At 41.2% G+C, this 22,950-nt stretch overlaps 1 protein-coding gene across 10 annotated transcripts in view; it reads right to left on the bottom strand.

The window, feature by feature from the left end:
- Nucleotides 1-460: 460 nt before the first annotated feature.
- Nucleotides 461-22,950, bottom strand: part of DIXDC1 (DIX domain containing 1) — a 71,446-nt gene continuing 48,956 nt past the window's right edge. For 9 of the 10 annotated variants that reach the window (XM_072821967.1, XM_072821970.1, XM_072821971.1 and 6 more), the window contains 12 exons: nucleotides 21,646-21,699; nucleotides 20,052-20,102; nucleotides 17,118-17,222; nucleotides 16,650-16,703; nucleotides 15,895-15,987; nucleotides 15,744-15,815; nucleotides 14,875-14,964; nucleotides 14,170-14,331; nucleotides 13,615-13,681; nucleotides 6,666-6,771; nucleotides 5,395-5,503; nucleotides 461-3,777 (listed from right to left, as the gene is read on the bottom strand). In XM_072821967.1, the coding sequence (XP_072678068.1) occupies nucleotides 3,697-3,777; nucleotides 5,395-5,503; nucleotides 6,666-6,771; nucleotides 13,615-13,681; nucleotides 14,170-14,331; nucleotides 14,875-14,964; nucleotides 15,744-15,815; nucleotides 15,895-15,987; nucleotides 16,650-16,703; nucleotides 17,118-17,222; nucleotides 20,052-20,102; nucleotides 21,646-21,699 (1,044 nt within the window). In that variant the 3' untranslated portion in view covers nucleotides 461-3,696. The remainder of the gene's footprint in view (nucleotides 3,778-5,394; nucleotides 5,504-6,665; nucleotides 6,772-13,614; nucleotides 13,682-14,169; nucleotides 14,332-14,874; nucleotides 14,965-15,743; nucleotides 15,816-15,894; nucleotides 15,988-16,649; nucleotides 16,704-17,117; nucleotides 17,223-20,051; nucleotides 20,103-21,645; nucleotides 21,700-22,950) is intronic. The other variant, XM_072821973.1, reaches the window with a different exon arrangement.

The raw sequence follows: 22,950 nt of genomic DNA, 5'->3' as shown, positions 1-22,950 counted from the left end.
TGCACCGGGAGCCCGATGTGGGATTCGATCCTGGGTCTCCAGGATCGCGCCCAGGGCCAAAGGCAGGCGCCAAACCGCTGCGCCACCCAGGGATCCCCTGTTTCTTTTAAATACACATTTCTGAAAGTCTATCTAGTTCATGTTTCTTGCTTTTGCATTCAAGACTTTTGTCATACGGTTTGTACTCAGGCTCTTACTTGTTTGCATGTTTATACATAATTTCAAAAGTAGTGTTAAATCAATGAATTTTCTTTGACAACAATAATGTGTTTTGTGCTTATATTTGAAATACCAATGGTAAAATATCTATAGCAATAAAGTAATCCTTATCTCTGCTCTCCAGGTAGTGAGTAAACAATGCTACCAGGGAGATCACTTGAGGAAATTGACTTTCACTAAATGTAAATGGCTTTGCTGATTAATTTCAGTCAATCAACACAAGTGAAAATGATTAATGGTATTTAGTTTGCAAACTCCATTTTATTCATGGTTTGTTTCTGCTTTTTTAAATTAGTTCACAAATCTGGTACATACAGGCAGTTAAAACTGGTTATCACTGATAATCAGAAGCCTCTGGTATATAACACAGTCTTCATGAAAACAAAACAGGGAGAATGCATGGTGGTAATCTCTATGAAAGCAAAGGTTGCAAACATCCATGTTTCTAAGAAAATATAACTTTACATATATATTTTAAGCAAGCTATACCTCTTACATAAATTCAGACAATAGGAGTGTGCAATCATAATGCTTATTTTATGGAAAAAATGAAAATTATAATTATGACATAAATGCTCTTAAGTAATTAGAGTCCTCTTGAATTGGATGTAGAACATACAGATATTTTCCCTAATTTACAACCATCCTGGTCAAAAGAGCTGAAATGTTAATCAGTAAGTAGGAATGCCATTAACAAGTAAATTTATCCCAAATTCTTTAGGTACAAATTGTAAAATGTTCCAATTCCAGCTAATTTAAGGAACTGAGTGTGAATAGTTGTCAGTTTTTTAAATGATGATTTCTGAAGGAATTGGGCTTTCTTCTAAACTAATTTTTGTGAGAGGATCATTTTTTTTAAATCTCCCAGAGTTGAGAGGTTATTTTATGAACTCTAAACATTCTAGTTCCTTAGTTTTTTCAAAGAAATAGAATTTCAAGGTCAGGATGGACTGTCCCACACAAATGTCACCAGGGGTCAATTCTCTGAATAAGTCAAGAGGCTTCGAGTGCAGCCATAGTGTAACAAATAGTACTCTCTTCAAACCAAAAGGAACCAATGCACCTGCTTCCTCAGGAGGTTCCTGCCTTTAGAAACTGGAATGGGGATTACCCACACATTGTACACAAGAATTACTGGAGTGACATCCTGTGATGGGGTGTTTAGTTATTACATGGCATATGAGAATTAATGAGCTAAAGGGGAAAAATGACTTCATTCTCTCCCCGGAACTCAACTTCAGCTTTTTGTGGAGGCACTAAGCCATTCAGCTCCTCTTCCAAAGGACAGAGATATAAAAGCCAAATAAGGCAGAGGACTTTGACATTTTTCTCTCATTTAATTTTCTCTGAAAAGCTAAATTCTACATAATGGTAAGAATGTTTGCTCAAAGAAAACTGACGAATAAAAACTAACTTAAATATTCAAGATAAATTGTACTGGAAACACAATAACAAATTTTGGCCTGATAACCCTCATGCTGTCTTATAGCAAAACACTAAAATTCATGCAACAGAGAAGTTGGTGACATGAGGACTTTTTCTTCAGACTTCCTGAGGGGGGCGGGAGGGGGGGGGCTCAGAATATCCTATTTTCTTCTGTTTGCTTTCATAATGAATTATTCTTCCTTTATGACTGACTTTCCCAAACTTTCCCAGTCATTTCTGCTAAGAAATTCTTCAGTAGATCAGGTAAACTTACTGAAGGATATCACATCTTTTGAGCTCCTTCTGTCTGCTAGAGGAGCAATCAAATAGATTACATAAAACTACCTCCACAACCAAAATGGCAGGTAGAATTAGAACCAGGAGTTGTCATTAGTATACTTGTAATAAAATAAAGCTTGTTCTGAAACCACAAGGGCTAAGAAGAGAAGAGCCTGTATAAAAGCTACTGGGTTCTCTAGAAAATGGGTACAGTATACAGAATGTGAGGACATATGGAACTCACACTCAAGTTATAAAAATAGACATGGTTCTCAGACAAAAAGCAAATGGGTACAAAAGAATTCTCCAAACATGAAATATTTTTAAAAGATACATCTATATAAAACAACAAAATGTCATTTCAGAGCTTCAATGAGTAGTGTGTTGAAATAGCTGGAAAGAGAGATGAACTAGAGACAGACAGGTCAAGAACCCAGAAATGACTTGTCTGACTCTTCTGGTTGGCAGTGTACATTGGTGGTCACAGGCCGACTGCTTTTGGGAATGAATGTGTGTGTGTGTGTGTGTGCGCGCGCGTGTATGGCTGATTAGTTGATGGTGCTTTGTAAATGACTGAGAAAACCCAAGTTATTAAGTAATCTCTGGAAGTTTAACTCTTCTTTTACCTTCTACACTTGACAATGTTGCACATGAGAAAGGATTCTAAGGTTGTTGTTTTTTTTTAACCCAGAATCAACCCTGCCATTCACAACTCATGCACCATGCCCCATGGTTCCTATTGTGCCCTAAAGGATCAATCTAGACTAAATATATAATAGAAAATAACTTGAAATGAAGAAAGGCAGACCAGTAACTCATGCTCAGTACTCCTAAATCACAAATACTGAAATTAATAGTCTGTCTCCTTTTGACTGCAAAGGAGATGCCATGAGCTGAAGTCATGAGAGAAAGAAAGTCAAGAAAATATGGGTAGCAGCACCTTTCCATACCCGCCTGGATTTTAAAGGAGATTTTAACTCCTCATTCCTTTCAAACACAAAGTTCATCAGTTGGAAGGGGAAAAAAAAAATGGCTCTACAGTGAAAGAGTCCCCAGGGAAAACTAGCAGTACATGAAATGTGCCCTCTGTGGGCTAAAGGACAGTTGCAGAACCAGTTAAGACACAAGAGGCAACCCAAGGTCTCACTTCATCATGGTTTTAGCACAGTATAGCACAATATGGGCAGCCCTTTTTCTATCCAATCAACAGTTCAGCACCATCCATGTCCAGTCAAAAAAATTCCTGAAGAGTGGGCTTTCATCTTTGGTACCACCTCATGAGTTACTCTTGGTTTGCAATAGCTGCAAAGAAGCAAAAAAGCTGGTACCTTTGCCTTGTCTGTGAGTACAAATGCTGGGACTCTGATTGCTGCAACCATTGAGGCCAATTAAAAGAATACTGTAACACACAGGAGAGATGCATCCAATTCCCAGGTTCCAGATAATAGCAGCCATGCCCCTACTGGAGCGAGATCATCCATTCCCATTGGTTAAGGCCTTCGGTTTGTTGTCCTCAGAGTAGAATAAAACACTGTGTTCCCACGGACAAGGAACTCCAGATGAACCCATGGTCTACAGTTGGACAGGGATTTTAAATACCACATATGCCAGGCACAGAAATAGTACTGGCTTGAGGCTGTCACACTTGGAGAAGCTTCTGTTTTGGCAGCACGAACTAGAAACTTCTTCGTGTATTCTGGTTTCAGTCTTCTTTCCTGAGTGAAACAGCCAGGGGGTACCAAGTTCCATCAGCCCCCAATCCAATACTCAGCATTAATTCTCTCCATGGTCTTCTTCCACCCAGGCTACAATTTTTCCTTCCCATCCAGGGATGGCATCATCATCGTGGAAAACCTAGAGGAAGAAAAGGAAAAGCCACAGTGAAGAAATAAATAAGATAGGGAGTCTCACCAGATAGCTGCTGCTGATAAAAGTAAGAGCTCAACACAAAGGATAAGAGGAAAGCCTTAAGTTAGAGTCTATGTTCCTTTGGTTTCATCCCTAAAATTATAACTAAATGTATATATATAATATTTTTGATATGAGTAATAGGTTATTATACTGTACTTTGTATAACAGACTATTAGGTTATATATGTTATATATAATATGTATTGTAATGTATTATTATATATTATTAAAATTATGTAATATATATTCTTAGTTCCACATATGTGAATTGGTAAAAGCATCCCTAACCCTGCTTTGCTTATAGAGATTGATTGGAATTAGTAAATTACTAAACATACAGCACTCTGTGGTTCTTAGGAGAGAGCAGTATCATAAACATTACAAAAATGAGAAAGGGTAAAATTTTGGTCCTAGGTGTTGTAAAGGGTTAGAAAGAAGGCCAAAAGAACAGGCAGTTCTTTTGATTCATTCATTCAATTAATTTTCTAAGTCACTAATAGAACAGGGCTATTAAAGGGTTTCAGTACAGAAATATTTATGAAATAAAACATTGGTTTTAATCGCAACGCAAGCACTTGAATATGTCAGAACCCAGAAATCTCTTCCCTGTATTTGGCAGACAGATTATAAAGAGAAACACAAGGCTAAGAAAAACAGTCAAGGAGCTGAGAATACGCATAGGTGACTTCCCAGAAGTTCCTCATTTTCATTATGTGAGAAACTACCAACACAACATACAGTTCCATATACTCATGCCTGTTTTATTTTGCTCAACATAAGCAGAAAAGTTTTTTTAAAAAAGGTTTTATTTATTATTCATGACAGACACAGAGAGAGAGAGAGGCAGAGACACAGGCAGAGGGAGAAGCAGGCTCCATGCAGGGAGCCCAACGTGGGACTCGATCCCAGATCTCCAGCATCACATCCTGGGCTGCAGGCGGCACTAAACCGCTGGGCCACTGGGGCTGCCCAAGTTTTTTTTTTTTTAATAAAAGTTTTTTTTTTTTAAGATTTTATTTATTTGTTTATTTATGAGAGACACACACAGAGAGAGAGAGACACAGAGAGAGAGGGAGAGAGAAAGGCAGAGACACAGGCAGAGGGAGAAGCAGGCTCCATGAAGGGAGCCTGACGTGGGCCAGGTCTCTAGGATCACGCCCTGGGCTGAAGGCGGCACTAAACCACTGAGCCACCCAGGCTGCCTAGCAGAAAAGTTTCTAAGATTTGGCTACAGGTCGAGAAGGGACCTCAAAGCCAAGCTTTTGTTCAAGTGTTAAGTCCTTTTTTTTTTTTTCCCACTAACAAAACTCCCTTCTTTTTTAAAATTATTTATCCCAGTTTGGCCAAAGTGATTTAAGTCCTTGAACTGAAGAAGCTGCCCACTCCTTGTGCAATTCCCTGACTGCTTCAGTCTGGAATAATAAGACTGGTCTGAGGCTCAGGGAAGTTCCTCTGACCTGGTTAGGGAACTCAGGTACTCCTGGTCCTAGTCCCTGAGGAGGAGGCTCTGGGGTTCAGTAATCACCATTAATACCACCCAGACTCCCCAGGGATTCTGTACCTCCTCTTTGACAGTGCCAAACTCAGGATCCAGCGCTTTGAAGTGATACCGGTGATTTCCCTCCCGGTCAATAGCTGCTTTAAAATCCTTCAGTGTCACCTCCCCCAACCTGCAACAAAGGGCAAGAGCACTGAAACAGACTATTTATCAATAGGTTGGGAAGATGAGACGTTAGCTTTATTTTTTTTTAAAGATTTTATTTATTTATTCATGAGAAACACAGAAAGGCAGAGACATAGGCAGAAGGAGAAGCAGGCTGCCTGTGGGGAGCCTGATGTGCGGGGATCAATCCCAGGACCCTGGGATCAGGACCTGAACCAAAGGCAGATGCTCAACCACTGAGCCACCCAGGTGCCCCAAGATGTTAGCTTTAAACCCAAGCCCCTGCCAAAGACTCTCCAGGAAGAAATGGCATGGCCTTATTAGGTCCCTGCCGCTGAGAACCCAGACAATTCTAGGACGGCAGAGGTTAGGGAGCCACCAGGAATGAATGGGAATGGCATTGGGGTGATCTGATAATTTAAAATAGATTTTTTTTGTTTCAGCAGCAGCCAGATCACTTTTCTCTGTTTTACTCTGGAAATAAGACATAATAAGGTCTCTGAAGTTTGTTGAACCATCAGTATGTTGAACTATCAATATATCTAAGTTCTCTTGATCTCCTTCTTGGCAACAATATTCCTTTCTCTAGGCTGGTGGTAGTTAAATCAGATGTTATCATCTTTATCCTTCCAGTTTCAGAAAGCTCTTCTCTAGCCAAGATCAACTAAGCAAACACCCCAGGAAACGGACATCCCATCACCTTTCTCAGTAGTTGGTTCCAGAGTTTAAAAAATCTTTCTTTCAAAGCCATTTACCTTACAAGGGAGTATAAATGAATGTTTGAGGGCTTTTAACATGAATTCTCAATTGCTTAGATGCAGTCATCAAACAGTACTAAGATCAATGAGTGATAGCCCTGGAGGGCCAGGCTGCTAGCAATCCATGGCTAGCAACAGGAGGTATTGTGAGCCTTTAAAAAACTATTTTGCCTAACTTGGAACATATTTGTATATCAGAATCGGGAGCACCATTCTTGTGTCTCTACCTAGCAGCAGATCGTGTGACTTGTCTCTTGGAATGCCACTGGTGGTAACACTGAAACTAGAATCCCAACTTGTATGCTTCCTACACTGTACTGTTTCTCAAACACCTCAGCTCCTTCAGTGGGCAGTAACTAATGGTTCTGCCTCCTTTCCTTTTTAAGACAAATAGCGATTCCAGAATCTCACCTCTTTGGTATATTGACCATGAAGGGTGTAAGTGACCGGTCAGTGAAGTAGAGCACTTTAGTGCAGGTGCTGCTGACAGCTGGCGAGCTCTGTGAGTGAGGCAACTCTGCAATCAAAAGAGAGACTGTGGTCAGAACTTAATTTGCTCCCAACCACCCTCATTTCCAGTTATTCAAAGTGTCTCAGGAGAATGAAGCCGCCTGAGGTCACTGCACAGCTTTCACACCATTGCAAAACACCAACCATGTCCATAGGGTGTGATCACACAGGGAGTCACCACTAGGGCCATGAAACATGGAGATGCTTTGAACATGGACACTATCACGAGGACATCATTTCTCACCCATTCCAGGTATTCCTACCAGGGCACAACAAGTGTCCTGACAGAGGCTGTTGCTCAGAGTCAAAAGAGGTCAAAGAAGCCAAACAAGATTTCAACTAAGAAGAATGGACACAGCAGAAGATGCAGATACTGCCAACATTTAGACAGTGGTAGAGAATGCTCACGCGATTCATGAAAAGAGAAATGAGCAGGAACAGGGATCACAGAGCAAAGTAACCTTAGAAACCCAGAGGCCAAGGGACTTCATGCTTCCATTGTAAAAGGCACAAGACCTACTTTATCCCTTGGCTCCACAGGATCTATATGTGTTGGTCCCATGGTTTGTTCTTTTTTTTTTTTTTTAAGATTTATTTATTTATTCCAGAGAAAGAGAAAGAGAGAGGGGAGGGGCAAAGGGAGAAGGAGAAAAAATCCTCAAGGAGACTCCCCGCTAAGCACAGAGCCTGATGTGGGGCTTGGTCCCAGGACCCTGAGATCATGACCTGAGCCCAAACCAAGAGTCAACTGCTTAACTGACTGAGCCACCCAGGTACCCTGGTCCCATGGTTTTTAACTCAAACTCCTTGGTCTTCATCTTGTCTCTACATTTTTTTACAGGTACTTATAGAAAATTTTAATTAATGAGTACTTACGATTATGCTTTTTTTTTTTTTTTTAAGATTTTACTTATTCACGAGAGACAGAGAGAGAGAGAGAGAGAGAGAGGCAGAGACACAGGCAGAGGGAGAAGCAGGCTCCACGCAGGGAGCCTGACCTGGGACTTGATCCGGGTCTCCAGGATCAGGCCCTGGGCTAAAGGCAGTGCTTAAACCGCTGAGCCACCCAGGTTGCCCTGATTATGCTTTTTTAAAAAAAGATTTTATTTATTTATTCATGAGAGACACAGAGAGAGAGAGACATAGGCAGAGGGAGAAGCAGGCTCCCTTGCAGGGAGCCCGACATGGGACTCGATCTCAGGACCCCAGGATCACGGCCTGAGACAAAGGCAGACACTCAACCACTGAGCCACCCAGGCACCCTGATTATGCTTTTAATAAGAGAAAAGACTAATTAGAAATTTTTATCATAAGAACCAACAAACAATAATTATTGTATCTTATAACCTAATTGATATAATTTTTTAATATAATTGTTATAATATTAAAATCTCCCCTGCCATTCCACCTTCATATATTTTCTTGACTTATTCTAGGCCTTTCAACATCCTTGTCCTATTTGAGTCTACTCTTGAGTAGATATTGATTGACTCTTAACAGTATTTTTCTTGCTTTTGTGGACGTGTTATAATTTCTTACTGAATGTCAGACATCACGTGTACGACAGTATTGAGGGACTTAAAAAATGTTTATGCTTAGAAAATGGGCACACTGCTTGTTCTGCTAGGCCATTACTAGGGATGGTTCATCTAGACTGGAATTGAGATGGGATTGGGATTTTTGTTAAGGTTACCTTCAGTGTACCACCCATCATCCTTGAATTCTAGTTATGTTTAGGGGGTGGCTGGTTGCTGGAGGGTTTTTCTTCAGTGTTCCTGTTCCACCTTCAGCTTTCGACTTGTGTGACTATACCTGAGTCAATCTCTCTACACTTTTGCCCCCCTCCCCCCACCCCAGCAGACTGCTATTGCTTATTGTACAGTGTTTGCACACCCAGTGGCCGGGGATGAGGGGAGCTTCCCCATGGTCATGATCCAACCTTGTCTTGAGGATGGGGCTTTCAGAGTGATCCTATCCTTACCTCAAGGGTAGGCAACTTCTAAAGATCTGAGCCCAAGGCAGTAGCCTACCATTTTTCCAGGAGCAGACAGTTCTTTTTTCCTTTTTCCTTCCCCCTAGCCAAAATGGATCTTCACTTTTGCCTGGGACAGGGAGGGAGGGGAAAACAGGATTTGCTGCCCTTTCCTAAAGGCTCAAGGCTTTTGTTCCTCAAGGAAGAATGCTTAGTGCTTTTCCTGCAGTGGCAGCTGGTCCCCATCTCTGGGTCTCCACCACCAAGAGAGGTTTCCTCCAGACTCTGTTCCTACCACCAGTATTTTTCATAAGCACATGATGGAGGTCCATAAAGAGCCAGCAAGTGGATGCAAACTCCTCTTGCATTTGTGGCCCTCAGGATTCCTATACTCTCTGCTTAGCCTTGAGCAATTAATTACAATCCTAGCTGAATTCTTCCCTGTTTGTATGGTGGCACCATCTTTCTCCCATGCTCCACCACAATCTTGCATGCATGCATGTATGCTTGCATCCAATCTCTCCTTGGAGCCACCTGTTTGTATTCTGGTGGGTTGGACACCCTATGATCTCATCTCTCTAATGAGTTCAAGAAAATTATTTTATTTTTTCAATAGAGGTAAAATTCACATCACACAAAACTCACCATTTTAACCAGGTAAAGTGTACAATTCAGTGGCATTTAGTACATTTAGTGTTATGTCACTATAACTATCTAGTTCTAGAACATCTTATTATCCCAAAAGGAAACCTCATACCCATTAAGCAGTCACTCCTTTCTAATCTTGGTATCTGTTGAATGTAATGTCCCCTACCCATTGTCTCTATGGATTTGCCTATTCTGAACATTCCACATGAAAGGATTCATCCAACTTATACCCTTTTGTGTCTGGCATCACTCACTTAACATTACCAAGGTTCATCTCCATTGTAGCACGTATCAATACTTGGTTCCTTTTTGTGGCTGAATGATATTCCACTGGATGCACATGTCAGAATTTGTATCAACAACATTCATTAGGTGATGAACATTTAGGCTGTTTCTGCCTTTCAGCTATTGTGAATAATGCTATGTACATGTATGTACAAGATTTTTGTTGTTGTTGTTATTTTTGGATACCAGTTTTTAATTCTTTTGAGTATTTAACTAGGAAGGAAACTGCTGGATCACATAGTAATTCTAGATTTAAGTTTTTGAGGAACCATAAAACTGTTTTCCACAACAGCTATACTATTTTATATCTCCACCAGCAATGTTACAAGAGCTCCAGTTTCTCCACATCCTCAACAACACTTACTTTCCATTCCTTTGGAACCACCTAGTGGGCATGAAGTGGTATCTCACTATGGTTTTGACATACATCTTTTCATGTGCGGATTGGCCATTTGTTTATCCTTGGAGAAATGTCTATTCAATTCCTTTGCCCTTTGGTGTTGGATTCCTTGGTCCTCTGTTGTCAGTCTTTAAGAGTTCTTTATGTATTCCTAATCCTAGACCCTTATCAGGTATATGATTTTCAAGTATTTTCTCCTATTCTGTTTGTCTTTTCACTTTCTTGATAGTGTCCTTTGATGCAAAAATGTTTTTAATTTTGATGAAGTCCCAATTTCCCTATTTTCTTCTTTTGTTGCTCACACTTTGTTGCTTTTTCTTTTGATGCTGAGAATTCAAGGTCATGAATATTTTCCCTGTGTTTTCTTCTAAGAGATTTATACCTTTAGCTCTTATATTTACATCAGTGATTTATTTTTAATTTTTGTACATGGTGTGAGGGAGGGGCCTATCTCTATCTTTTGCATGTGGATATCCAGTTGTCCGGCACCATTTGTTGAAGAGACTACTTGCTGGTCAAATGACTACAGATGTATAGGTTTTATCTGAACTTTCAATTCTATTCCAATAATCTACTGTATTACTTTTAAAGGTTTTTTTAAAAAAGATTTTATTTTTATGTATTTGAGAGAGAGTGAGAGCAAGAGAGTGTGAGGAGCAGGGGCAGGGCAGAGGGAGAGGGAGAGGCAGACTCCCCACTGAGCAGAGAGCCAATCCCAGGACCCTGACATCATGACCTGAACCAAAGGCAGATGCTTAACAGACTGAGTCACTCAGATGCCTACTGTATTACTTTTAAAATCTGAAATAATAAATACTGTTTTCCCTTAAGAGTAAAAGGCAAGAAAAGAAGTAGATTCGGAAAGATTACTCTTTCAGGAGATTTGGCTGTGATGAAAAGTAGAAAGGGCATAGCCAGAGGGGAATAACTGGAAGTTATTTTGAGGCTATTAACATTTGCCTTGCACCTATCCTATGCCAAACACTATACCATATTATTTGCAAATACTTCACTTAATGCTCATAATCCTTCAGAATTATCTCCATTTCATGAACAAGGAAACTAAAATTCACTGATATTAACAGCCTTGCTCATGATCATATACTCTGCTGAGAGCCAAAACTGCATCTCAGATCTGTTTAATTTCATACTACGTATTTTCCCTTATTTCGTGTCCAGTTTTAGACATAAAGTTTGAAGTATCTTTCTACCTACAAGGAGATACCTAGCTGTTATTCAGAAATAGAGCCCTGAAGCTCAGAAAAGGGCTGGGGTTAGAGATTAAAGTTTAAAAATAATCAGCACATAAGAGTAGTTTAAGCTGTGGGAGCGGAAGGGATCACCTGAAGAAAATATGAAAAGGCCAGGTCTAGATCCCCATGGATCTCAACACATCAACATTCAAGGGTTCGACGGAGAAGAGAAGGAGAATGTGTCTAGTTCACTAGACTCTCGATAAATATTTGTTGAATGAATAACTGGTTGGTACTCAAGTTAAAGAGGAAGAATGTATACAGAAGGAAACTATGTAAGAGCAGTAAGTGCTTCTGAAAAGTCAATGGAAGACGAGTTTTGAAAAGTAACCACTTTGATTAAGGAACAAGAAAGTCAACAGTGATCCAACAAAAAGAACATGTGGATTAGATGAGTAACAGTCCGCTGGTGGCTAGAGTAGTGAATGCGAAGAAAGGAAGGAAAACGAACAAGTATAGACTATTCTTTCAATGTCTGATGCAGGGAAATGAGAGAGAAGAGTCAGTAGGTAGAGGGCTAGCGAGTTACACAAGTTTTTGTTTTCAGAGAAGAGACCTTGTATATCATTTGTGAATTTACAAGCAGCAATGAATTTATTTGCAGTATTCAGGATAAGTACTGCAAATACACAAAAGTGAGGAATTTATTAGACTTTTAAAGAAGAATTTCCAAATATTTAGACTTACCTATATTGGCAGTTTATATTAACCTAAAGAAAGTACTAAAGGAGATGGCAATAAAATAAAAAGCCTCTCGAGAAAACAGAAGTAACTATTTCAAAACAATGCTAGACAAAGAAATTGAAACTAATTCTGGTACTAATATAATTTGTTTTGTTCCCAGTGTAAATCCCTCATTCAAGAAGAAAAGGTATCTGGTGACATATATATTAGTTTATTTACCCTACAAAAAAACATTTTACCTTTCAAATTGTGCCGATATCTTAAGTATCTTACTTTAGATTTTTTTTTAAGATTTTATTTATTTGACAGAGAAAGTGCTTGCTTTGGCAGCACTAATATAACAAATTATATTAGTACCAGAATTAGTTTCAATTTCTTTTTCTAGCGTTGTTTTGAAATAGTCACTTCTGTTTTCTCGAGAGCCTTTTTATTTTATTGCCATCCCCTTTAGTACTTTCTTTAGGTTAATATAAACTGCCAATGTAGGTAAGTCTAAATATTTGGAAGTATACTAAAATATTTGACAGAGTGAGAACAAGCAGGAGTGGGTACAGAGGGAAAAGCAGGCTCTCTGCTGAGCAGGGAGCCCGACACAGGACTCGGTCCCAGGGCCCCGGATCATGACCCCCAAAGGCAGATGCTTAACCGATGAGCCATCCAGGCACCCCTAGGTTTTGTTTATTAATGTAGTTTTCAAAACTCTATAAAACTTGCTACAGTCAGCTTTTTACTATTTGGGTTTTTTTTAGATTACTATGTACTTTTAGATTAGGACTGGGTAAACTATAAAAGATGAGAAAATGTGAACATTTTTTTTAATTTTTTTTTATTTATTTATGATAGGCACACAGTGAGAGAGAGAGAGGCAGAGACACAGGCAGAGGGAGAAGCAGGCTCCATGCACCGGGAGCCCGATGTGGGATTCGATCCCGGGTCTCCAGGATCGCGCCCTGGGCCAAAGGCAGGCGCCAAACCGCTGCGCCACCCAGGGATCCCCAGAAAATGTGAACATTATTAAAGCAAAAGATAACACACACAATAAAAGAGAAATTATCAGGCAGGGTAGTAAGTTTCCAGCATGTTTGAAGGAACAGGGAAAGAAATCTAAGGAGAGGTCACAGAACAAGTTAAATGACTTCTTAGGTGTGGCCACTAGGAGGTGCAAATCTTTCTCAGGACTCAAACTGAAAAAGACCTCAGCACCAGCTTTTAAGGAAAATCCCCTAAGAATTAAACTTGCCATTAGGAAGAACTGGAAATTTTCTGTGCTTTTTGGGGCTACAGGATGGTTTGTGTGTGTTTTTGTTGTTTTATATTTTTCTGTGGTTAGTGTAAACGTTTTGATACTGTATATTTTCCAAAGATATTTTAGCTTGAGTCCGCAACATCCTGCACGTGGTTAAATATGTACTTGCAGTGATGGTGGTGATGACGATCGTATGTGTTTTCATAGTCCTAGAAGTAACTTGATTTAAGTATTAACTAGAGAAACAACAGAGTGAAGCACCACAAGAAAAATTTTACTCTCAAAATGTTAGTACCAAGAAAAATACTAAATCTCTGATCTAATATGCTAGGAGTCCTTACTGAGCAATAATGAGTACTTACTTGAATTAGGGGGCCAGGACTCCCGGTATTCACTACCTGCTTGACTTCTGGGTGACTTGCCCCGAACCTGAGGAGCCACACAATAATGCTCAGTTAGGATCAGCAGGAGAATTTATCCGAGAAATTTAAATCATAAAAGTATACCTGAAATACATACTTTTCTACCACATCTTCCACAGTATATAAAGCTAAACAATTTATCCTAACAATAATGATGTCCATTCATAAAAGGCTTTCTAGTTTCCAGTACATTTTCCCATATGTTTCCACATCTGATGTCAAGCTCATTCAGGGGAGAAGGGGAAGCAGAATAAGCAATAAAGAGAGACAGACCCTGTGTGGTCAAGAACCACAATTTCTGTGGAGCAAGAGTTATCACGAACTCCCATCCTGATAAAGAGTTAGCTCCACTTAGAGGAAAACCAAAGAAAAAAGCAACCACAACCTTCCACAGGGTCTTCCCATCTTTTAGCATGGCCTTCATCTAAACTAAACTTGGTAAAACTAAGTTCTTTGGGTGCTTGCCTAAGAGAAACAACATAGGAAGAGGATTACCCTTCTGTCTTGTTTCTTCTGGGTCTCCATGGCATGCAAGCGCTCCATCAGGCTGGAGATGCCCTGCTCCAGGCTGTCGATGGTGTGGTGCTGAGGGTCGTGGCCACTGAAGCTGTTGCGGAGGCTGCGGAGTGCATCGCGAACAAGCTGCAGATCACTGGTCTGTGGGCAGAAAGGAGGTGCTGCTGACCTGGCGCAGTGCCCCACTGTTAACCACATCCCAAGTGCTGGCCTTATGATGGTACAGGATAGAGATTCCCAGGATTGGTCTTTTCTTTTCTTTAAGATTTTATTTATTTATTCATGAGAGACACAGAGAGGCAGAAACATAGGCAGAGAAAGAAGCAGAGAAAAAAGCAGGCTCCTTGCAGGGAGCCCAATGTGGGACTTGATCCCAGGACCCAGGGATCATTACCTGAGTCAAAGGCAGACACTCAACCACTGAGACACCCAAGCATCCCCAGTCTTTTATTTTCAAGGGAGGAGGTATGAGTGATAAGAAATCTTCCTTCACAGAAGTGGGCCTACTGTTTGCCCACTAATTATTAATTTTGGATAGCAAGTGCTTCACATCTTTACATGGTCAACAGAAATGCAAGAACTAGGAAACGGGGGTTCAAAAGGCCCGGGGCACTGGCAGTGGCTAGGCTCCTCTTCTGGTTTTAGCTGGAAGTGGAGGTCTGCATGCAAATCCTAAGAACCTACCCCTTTGTGAGTGATTGAAGCAGCTCCTTTTCCTGCCACTGGAAGGAGAAAACCATTGCTTTGAGAGTTGTGACTGTTGTAGTTGGTCACCTATAGCAGCAAGAAGTGATGCTGGTTATAAGGGAGAATTCCAAACCAACATGTCCTGTCTTATTTTTCTTATTTATACTTATCACTTCCTGACATAGTATATCATTGTGTATTTGTTCATGTCTCTCTCAATTAGATTGTAAGCCTCGTGAGTATTAAGACTTTTTTTCTCCTTTTGTTCATCATTGTAACCCCAGGACTTGATACATGGTTGGCACTGTTGAATAAAGAATGAGCAAAACGGAAGCCTCAGCCTGGAGACCCCCAACCCAGCCTCAGCCTGGCCACTAGAGGGTCTGAGAATGCTGCTCTAGCAGCTCCTGACTTCACTCTAGTGAGAAAAAAATAAGAATCAGGAGTAATATTTTGTGAGCCTGACTCTGAGCCAAGTGGATCTACCAAGACTGTCCATTTTCCAGATGGGTCATTTTTTTTTTTTTCAGATGAGTCTTCTTTTTTTTTTCTCCCAATAAGTCTTATTTCTAAGACTCAGAAGTTAAGCAAATTGAGGTCACATAATGGTAAAAAGTATATGAAAAACTGGAATATCAAACCAGATTTTCCTTGCCTGGAACCTGCACTCTTTTTTTTTTAAGTTTTCTTTATTTAAATAACCTCTACACCCCACATGGGGCTCGAACCCAAGACCCTGAGATCAAGAGGCACATATTCTTCTAACTAAGCCAGCCAGGCACCTGGAACCTGTACTCTTAACCCCCTCATCAAGTAGCCTCTGCAACCCCGCAGATATGGGAGAGGGACCTCAAGTTGTAAGTTACCTCATCAGCCTCTCTTTTCATACAGTGAGCCAACAGGACATCTTTCTGTTCTAACTCCCGCTCAAGATCCACCTGCAAATAAGACACTATATCAGAAAAGGAGGTCTTCAGGCTGGAGGGGCAGGAAGCCAGTGGGTGACTATTTTCCCACCTGCTGGTAACTGGCCTCAGAGAGTTTCCGGAGTGCTTCCTCCAGCTTGACTTGGTGCTGCTGAAGGAGGCGCTCCTTCTGCCCCAGCTCTTTCTGCAACAGAGACCGAACTTTCAGATGTGTGGCAGAGCCAAGCACACTAAGCAGCAGTTCACCATGGGCCATGCAAGTTCCAATTGAGCAAAGGAGAGCCTCCGGGGGAACAGTCCTTTCCTCAAGCCACACAGGAAGCCATTATACACCATCTCACACAGTACAAAGGATCCTAGGAAAAGTAAGGAGGAAGGGAACTACCTTTTGTAGGAGGATCACTATATACATGCATGCTAGTTAGAAAGAAAGGTTGAGACTGAAGTTTCCAGACAACTAGTTCTATGCTCCTACTCTTAGACTTGCTATCTGTTCTTCAGGGTGACTGAATCAAAGGAACAAAGATTTCCTTGCAGAAAGCAGCCATGAGAACAGAGTACTTAAGATCTCTTTGAACAACAGCAACAATCGACTGTTCAAGAAAGGTCAAATGGAAATCATCTGCAAACTGATAAACATTCTTTTTTAAATATTTTTTTAAGATTTATTTATTTATTCAGAGAGAGAGAGAGAGAGAGAGAGAAAAGCAGAGACACAGGCAGAGGGAGAAGCAGGCTCCATGCAGGAAGCCCAATGTGGGACTCGATCCCTGGTCTCCAGGATCATACCCCAGGCTACAGGAGGCGCCAAACCGCTGCACCACCAGGGCTGCCCAACATTCTTACCTTATATTCTCCCAAGAGGCGGTTCCTCTCATCTAGCTTCCTCTGTAAGTCCACCTGCAAGAAGGAAGAGAAAGAATTAACTGGCACAGAAGTGTCATCTGCCTACCCTAGTAGAAGACCAGCTACACAGTAGCCAGAACTGATGTTGGCCATGAGAGGACACAGCACAGAGATGGCACAGTCATGGTGAAGACACACAGCTGCTCTGTGGCTGCTCTCCATGTCTTTAGTAAGATAAACTATAGAACCACAGTTCTGCCTCTGTCTCAGTGTCCTCAAAGTTGAAGGCTCAAGGCCAGTGTGGTATGGGCTTTCAGCCAGAAGCAGAGATGACTCTAACAGGACGTAGAAGTAATTGCAGACACCAAGGGCTGGCATCTCAGAAATAAGGTCAGGGAGATAAGGCCGGCAGATCTAACAGGTAGTTCCTGGGGCTTAAGGAGGGCAGAGTTCATTCACGTAGCTCACATTCTGGTTGTGCAGCTCATCTTTGTCCATGTTTGCTCTCAGCAGTTCTTGTTTGAGCTGAAGAACAGATGTGTCCTGCTGCGTTAACCTCTGCTGCAAGGCATCCTGGGGAAAATGCACACTTGTCACTGTGGTCCCAGTTAATCAATTAGCCACTTATTACTGAAAGGTTTTTTTTTTTTTTTTTTTTTTTTTAGCAAATGGGAACTAACACTTTTATTTTTATATTTTTCTTTTTTTTAATTTATTTTTTATTGGTGTTCAATTTACCAACATACAGAATAACCCCCAGTGCCCGTCACCCATTCACTCCCACCCCCTGCCCTCCTCCCCTTCTACCACCCCTAGTTCGTTTCCCAGAGTTAGCAGTATTTACGTTCTGTCTCCCTTTCTGATATTTCCCACACATTTCTTCTCCCTTCCCTTATATTCCCTTTCACTATTATTTATATTCCCCAAATGAATGAGAACATATAATGTTTGTCCTTCTCCAACTGACTTACTTCACTCAGCTACTGAAAGTTTTAAACCCCTTGCTGCACATCCAGCATTAGTTCGGGCAGACTGGGAGACAAAGAGAGTACAAGGAGCAGGGACTTTTCTGTCCCCTCCAGGATTCTAGCAGCTAAAGGACAGTCCTACCCATCGTCCTACACCTAGCTGACTGTAACCTGATTTTTCTTCCACCTTTTCCTCACTCCTCTCCTCCACTGCATTCCTGACAGCATGATGCTCTAGAGAATCAGTGGCCTTTGGGATCCAATAGACCCAGATTCAAATTACAAGTCTACCACTTACCTTGATGACACTGACCACGGACAATGCTCTCTCCTTCCTCCCTCATCTGTATTCTGGGCATATAAATACTGAATCTAGATGAGCTCTTTATCCTCCTCCTTCTCTGCCAAATCTCCATCTGCTAGAGAGCCAGGCCCTAGAGCTGCCTGCTACCCTGTTGATATAGAATCCCTGGAATCACATCCACTTCCAGAGCACTGCTCCTGCCCTCCTCCCATTGCCTTCCAATGTCTTGTCTGGATCAGGACCTGGATTGTATTTCCACGCTCAGAACTCTTCTTGGGGGTCGCCTGGGTGGCTCAGTGGCGGAGTGTCTGCCTTTGGCTCAGGGCGTGATCCCAGGTCCAGGGATTGAGTCCCATAATCGGCTCCCTGTGAGGAGCCTGCTTCTCCCTCTTTCTGTGTCTCTCATGAATAAATAAATAAAATATTAAAAAAAAACAACCTCTTCTTGGGCTGATGGGTTTCCTTCCCAGTATCCTACGATCTTACCAGCTTTAGAGAATCTTTCTCAGCTTGGACTCTCTTGGTTCCTACCATGAGGAAGAACTGTGGGTTGTACACACTTAAAGGAGTCATCTGTAACACATTTCTCCAACCATGGCAACCTCATATGTAAATAATGGACTGGAGCTGCACTGCAGTGTATTTGCCCTGACTCTTCTCTCTTTACAGACTGCAAAGAAACAGTGCGGCTCTGGCGAAATTGAGAGCCCATTCTTAAGTATGCTGTCAGCCACGACACTACATGGCAAAGGCCATCCAAGATGCCCCTGGCGTCAGCAGTTCAGAAGAACTTTTCCCAAAGTGTTAGTAAGTGTTGCATGGGAGAAAAGGTACTTCTGTAGTTAATAATTCCAAACTTTTTTTTAGGCCAACCTTTTTATGGCAGACTTTCTCAGGTCCTTTGTATGGGGTTACTCACTGGGACTTTTCTGGCCTACAGGGCATTTCTCAAACTTACTTGAGCATGGAACACTTTGTTTTCTGAAGTATCTCAAAGGATTAAGGCTATAAAATATACTCTGACAAATGCTGCTGAGCTACCCTCCAGTCTAGCCCATGAATGGAAGTGCGGGGAAGAGGGGGAAAAGCAGTAGCTTAAGAACATCCTTCCATGCTTCTAGATGTTTATTCAGCAGATACATTCCCACTTGTGTGAAACAACATATATTCCAGGCTGTTTGCTAGATCACTGTTTGTGTTAGCAAAAGACTGGGAATAACCTAAAAGACCATCAGTAGGAACTGATTATCATATAAACGTACACTGGCATACTGTGCAGCCATAGAAAAAGATCTAGAAAGGTCTTTATGTACTGAAATAAAATAATCTCCAGGATATGCTACTAAGTGAAAAAAGGAGCAATGTGTCAAGCTGCATTTACCTATGTACTATGTATATATACATAGTATAGTACACTATCATTGGGGAAAAATTATATACATACGTGTTTATTGATAACTGATCAGTTGGGATGCCTGGGTGTCACAGCAGTTAAGTGTGTCTGCCTTAGGCTCAAGGAGTGATCCTGGAGTACCAGGATCAAATCCCACATCAGGCTCCTTGCATGGAGCCTGCTTCTCCCTCTGCCTATGTTTCTGCCTCTCTCTTTCTGTGTCTCTCATGAATAAATAAATAAAATCTTAGAAAAAAATAACTGTTAAGTTGCCTCAAAGAAAGAGAACTAGGTGACTGAGCAGGGAAGTGGGCAAGGCTGGAAGACAGACTCTTCAAGGATTATCTTTTTACACCTTCTTCACTTCAAGCCATTTAATATTATTAACTCCTCAAAAATGGAGTAAATTACAATGTTTAAGAGGACATTCTTTAGAATGGAAGAAAACTAAAAAATTGGCTGTTTTTATACATAAAAACCACCAGGGTGACACCGAGGGAAGCGACAGCGCTCTGAGTCAGAACCACCAGAAATAAGCCTCAGCAAAACACAGGTATTTTCCTCAACATGTCACAATTCCCATCCACAAAGCACTTTCTAATATCACACAGCCTGTTCACAGCTCCAGCAAATATATACAAGACCCCAGACCCAACTAGCCTCCTACCACCCACGCTATGTGTAGACAGCTTTACCGTGTAGAGTTTATTTAAGGGGTTAAATGTCTTCCTTTTTACCTTTATCCCCTGTAAGTTTCTGGCTTCTTGTTTACATTTCAGTAGCTCCTTCTGCAAACCAAATATAGTTAGATCAGATGGTTGCGTCTGGGTTGCTTCAGAAGCATTACCTCATTCTGTCAGTAAGAACACAAAACTCAGATAACCATTCCATGAAAAATTAACCCTGTCCTGAGGCAGAGAGCAGGTCTGGTCCAGTAAACTGTAAAGCCTGACTCACAGAGACAGACACAAGATCCATCCCATTCTTCCCTATGCTACCCAGGCTCAAATGCAGGTAGAGAAGAGTCTTGCCAAGGAAGAAGATACCCACATTCCCACAGACTCTTATTCCTACATTTAGCATGCTTCCCTGACAGGAAAACTTAATCATAAAAATCTAAGACTCCCTTACTGAAACATACAATCATATCTTAATATGCCTATCCCCAATGTCATTTGTTCAGCAAAGGGTTAGAGTGCTTCAGATTCTCCAAGTGGGCATTATTCTTTATAAACCAAAAACACATTTAGTCCAATAATGAAATACTAATTACCCATCCCTTATAATAGATTAAATATACGTACATACTTGTCACTAGGAAAGATTTTAGGAGAGGAACATCCATACCCCAGACCCTGCTCTCTCTTCTTTTCCTACTGCATCACATCAAGAGTTTGGAATTAACATATCTAAAATGGGGATTCTTCACATGGGCTCCACAGATGAGCTCTAAAGTTACTCTATTAAAAATTCAAGTCAGGGAGTGTGTGTGCACGCACCCATGCATATTCCTGGGGAGACAGTTTATGGCATTAGTCATATATCTATGACTCCAAAAAAGTCAAAACCCACTGAACTATGAGCATTCTGGGAAGAAATCATTATAAAGGACCATAGTGGACTGTAGTTAATAAAACTGCATCGTGTATTTCAAAGTTGATGAGATGGTAAATGTTAAAAGTTCTCATTAAAAGAAAAAAATGTGGAATTATATGTGGTGGTAGATGTTAGCTAGACTTATAGTGGTGATCATTTCATAACATATACATATATCAAATCAATATGTTGTACACCTGAAAGCAATATATTATAAATTATAGAAAATTATTTTTAAAAGATCATACTAGGGGCAACTAGGTGGCTCAGTTGGCTAAGCAACTGCCTTTGACTCAGGTCATGATCCCGGAGTCCTAGGATTGAGCTCCCTGTTCAGTGGGGAGCCTGCCTTTCCCTTGCCCACTGCCCCTCCCCGCCTCATGCTCTCTTATTCACACACATTCTTTCTCAAATGAATAAACAAAAAAAACCCAAAAACAAATAAAAATTAAAAATACCATATAATATTAGACACATTTTTAATTTAAAATGAAAGATTATAAAATATTTAAAACATAAAGTAGAACCAGTGACATAAATACCTATTATTTACCCCCAAGACTGAAAAGACATTACCTTTTTGCCATATTCAGGACATGTCTCTTTTTCAAATTCAAGAAATAAAACAGACACAGCTGAAGTCCCAAATCTGTATCCCTTCCCTATACCCATTACCATTTTGATGGTGTGTAATAATTTTTTTTCAAAGGGAAAAAGCCACATGTTCTGACATACCTTTAGGTCCTGATTCTCCTCCATACTCTGATCCAGACGACTTTGGATTATAATCTAAATATAAGGCAAAAAGAGGTAGCTATGTAGCTAGGCCATGAAATTCAGAGGTCATTCATTCAACTAATATTTACTTAGCACCTTTTCAATGCTAGCCCTGTGCTATGAGTACAGAGAAGATGAAGAAGCAGTTCCTCTCCTCTGGTGGAAGCACGCACACAGGGCAATGCCAGGAAAAGACCATGGATGAAGTTTAGATAAGTGTGTGTGTATAGGGGATGGGGAGTCGGGAGAAAAGGCAAAGGGATGATGAAATGAAGTTTGCCTTAGAGGTAAATTATTGTTGCTATTCTTTTTAAAAGATTTTACTTACTTATTCATGAGAGACAGAGAGAGAGAGAGAGAGAGGGAAAGGCAGAGACATAGGCAGAGGGAGAAGCAGGCTCCATGCAGGGAGCCTGATGTGGGACTCAATCTGGAGACACCAGGATCATGCCCTGAGCCGAAGGCAGACACTTAACTGCTGAGCCACCCAGGTGTCCTGCTATTTTATAGAAATGAATTGGAGGAGGACAGGAGAGGAATCAGGAAAACCAGCTGGAAGGCTGCTAGAATGTTGGAAGGAGGCCAGAATTAAGGTAGAAGCTGTAAGAATGGAGAGAAATGGATGGAAATATTTAAAGAGTGAACTGACAGAGCTGGGTGACCGACTGGATACAGAGGGAAAGGCCAGAAGGATTGGAGGATGATATTCAGATGTCTGTTTTGGGCATCTGGGTGGATGGAGAGCGATCAGAAACAGAATCCAAAGGGACAAGTAGTTTTGGAGTTGGGGAGACAAAAACTGTTTACTCTAGGACTCACTGAACTGAGATGCTTATGGGACATATAAGTGGAGGTGATCAGCAGAGGGTTACATGCTGCACATACAAATCTACAACTTCACAGAGAGGGCTGAGCTAGAAATCAGTATTTGGCAAGCAACACTGGGTCAGGTGGGAAGTGAGCGAAGTGGAGGCAGATAATGCTGCTCAGGTGAGTGTATAAGACAGCAGGGGCCCTGGGGGGAACTCTGAGGAACACCAGCATTTCAGGTACAGGCAGTAAAAGAGAGGGAACCTGAATGTAAACTCTGTGAGGCTGGGGTCTTAGGTCTTCTGTGTCATCATCGTATCTCCAGCACCCTGAAACCGTGCCTGTACACAGTCAGCACTCACTAGCTATTTGTTGATGAATGAGGGAGGGAGGATGGAAGGAAAAGTAGTCAAAAACATACGAGGAAAATCAGGAGGGTTGAAGTCAGGGAAG

The sequence above is a fragment of the Canis lupus genome, chromosome 3, assembly GCF_048164855.1.
Source record: "Canis lupus baileyi chromosome 3, mCanLup2.hap1, whole genome shotgun sequence".
Classification (NCBI taxonomy): domain Eukaryota; kingdom Metazoa; phylum Chordata; class Mammalia; order Carnivora; family Canidae; genus Canis; species Canis lupus.
This window is presented reverse-complemented; position numbering and strand designations above follow the sequence as displayed.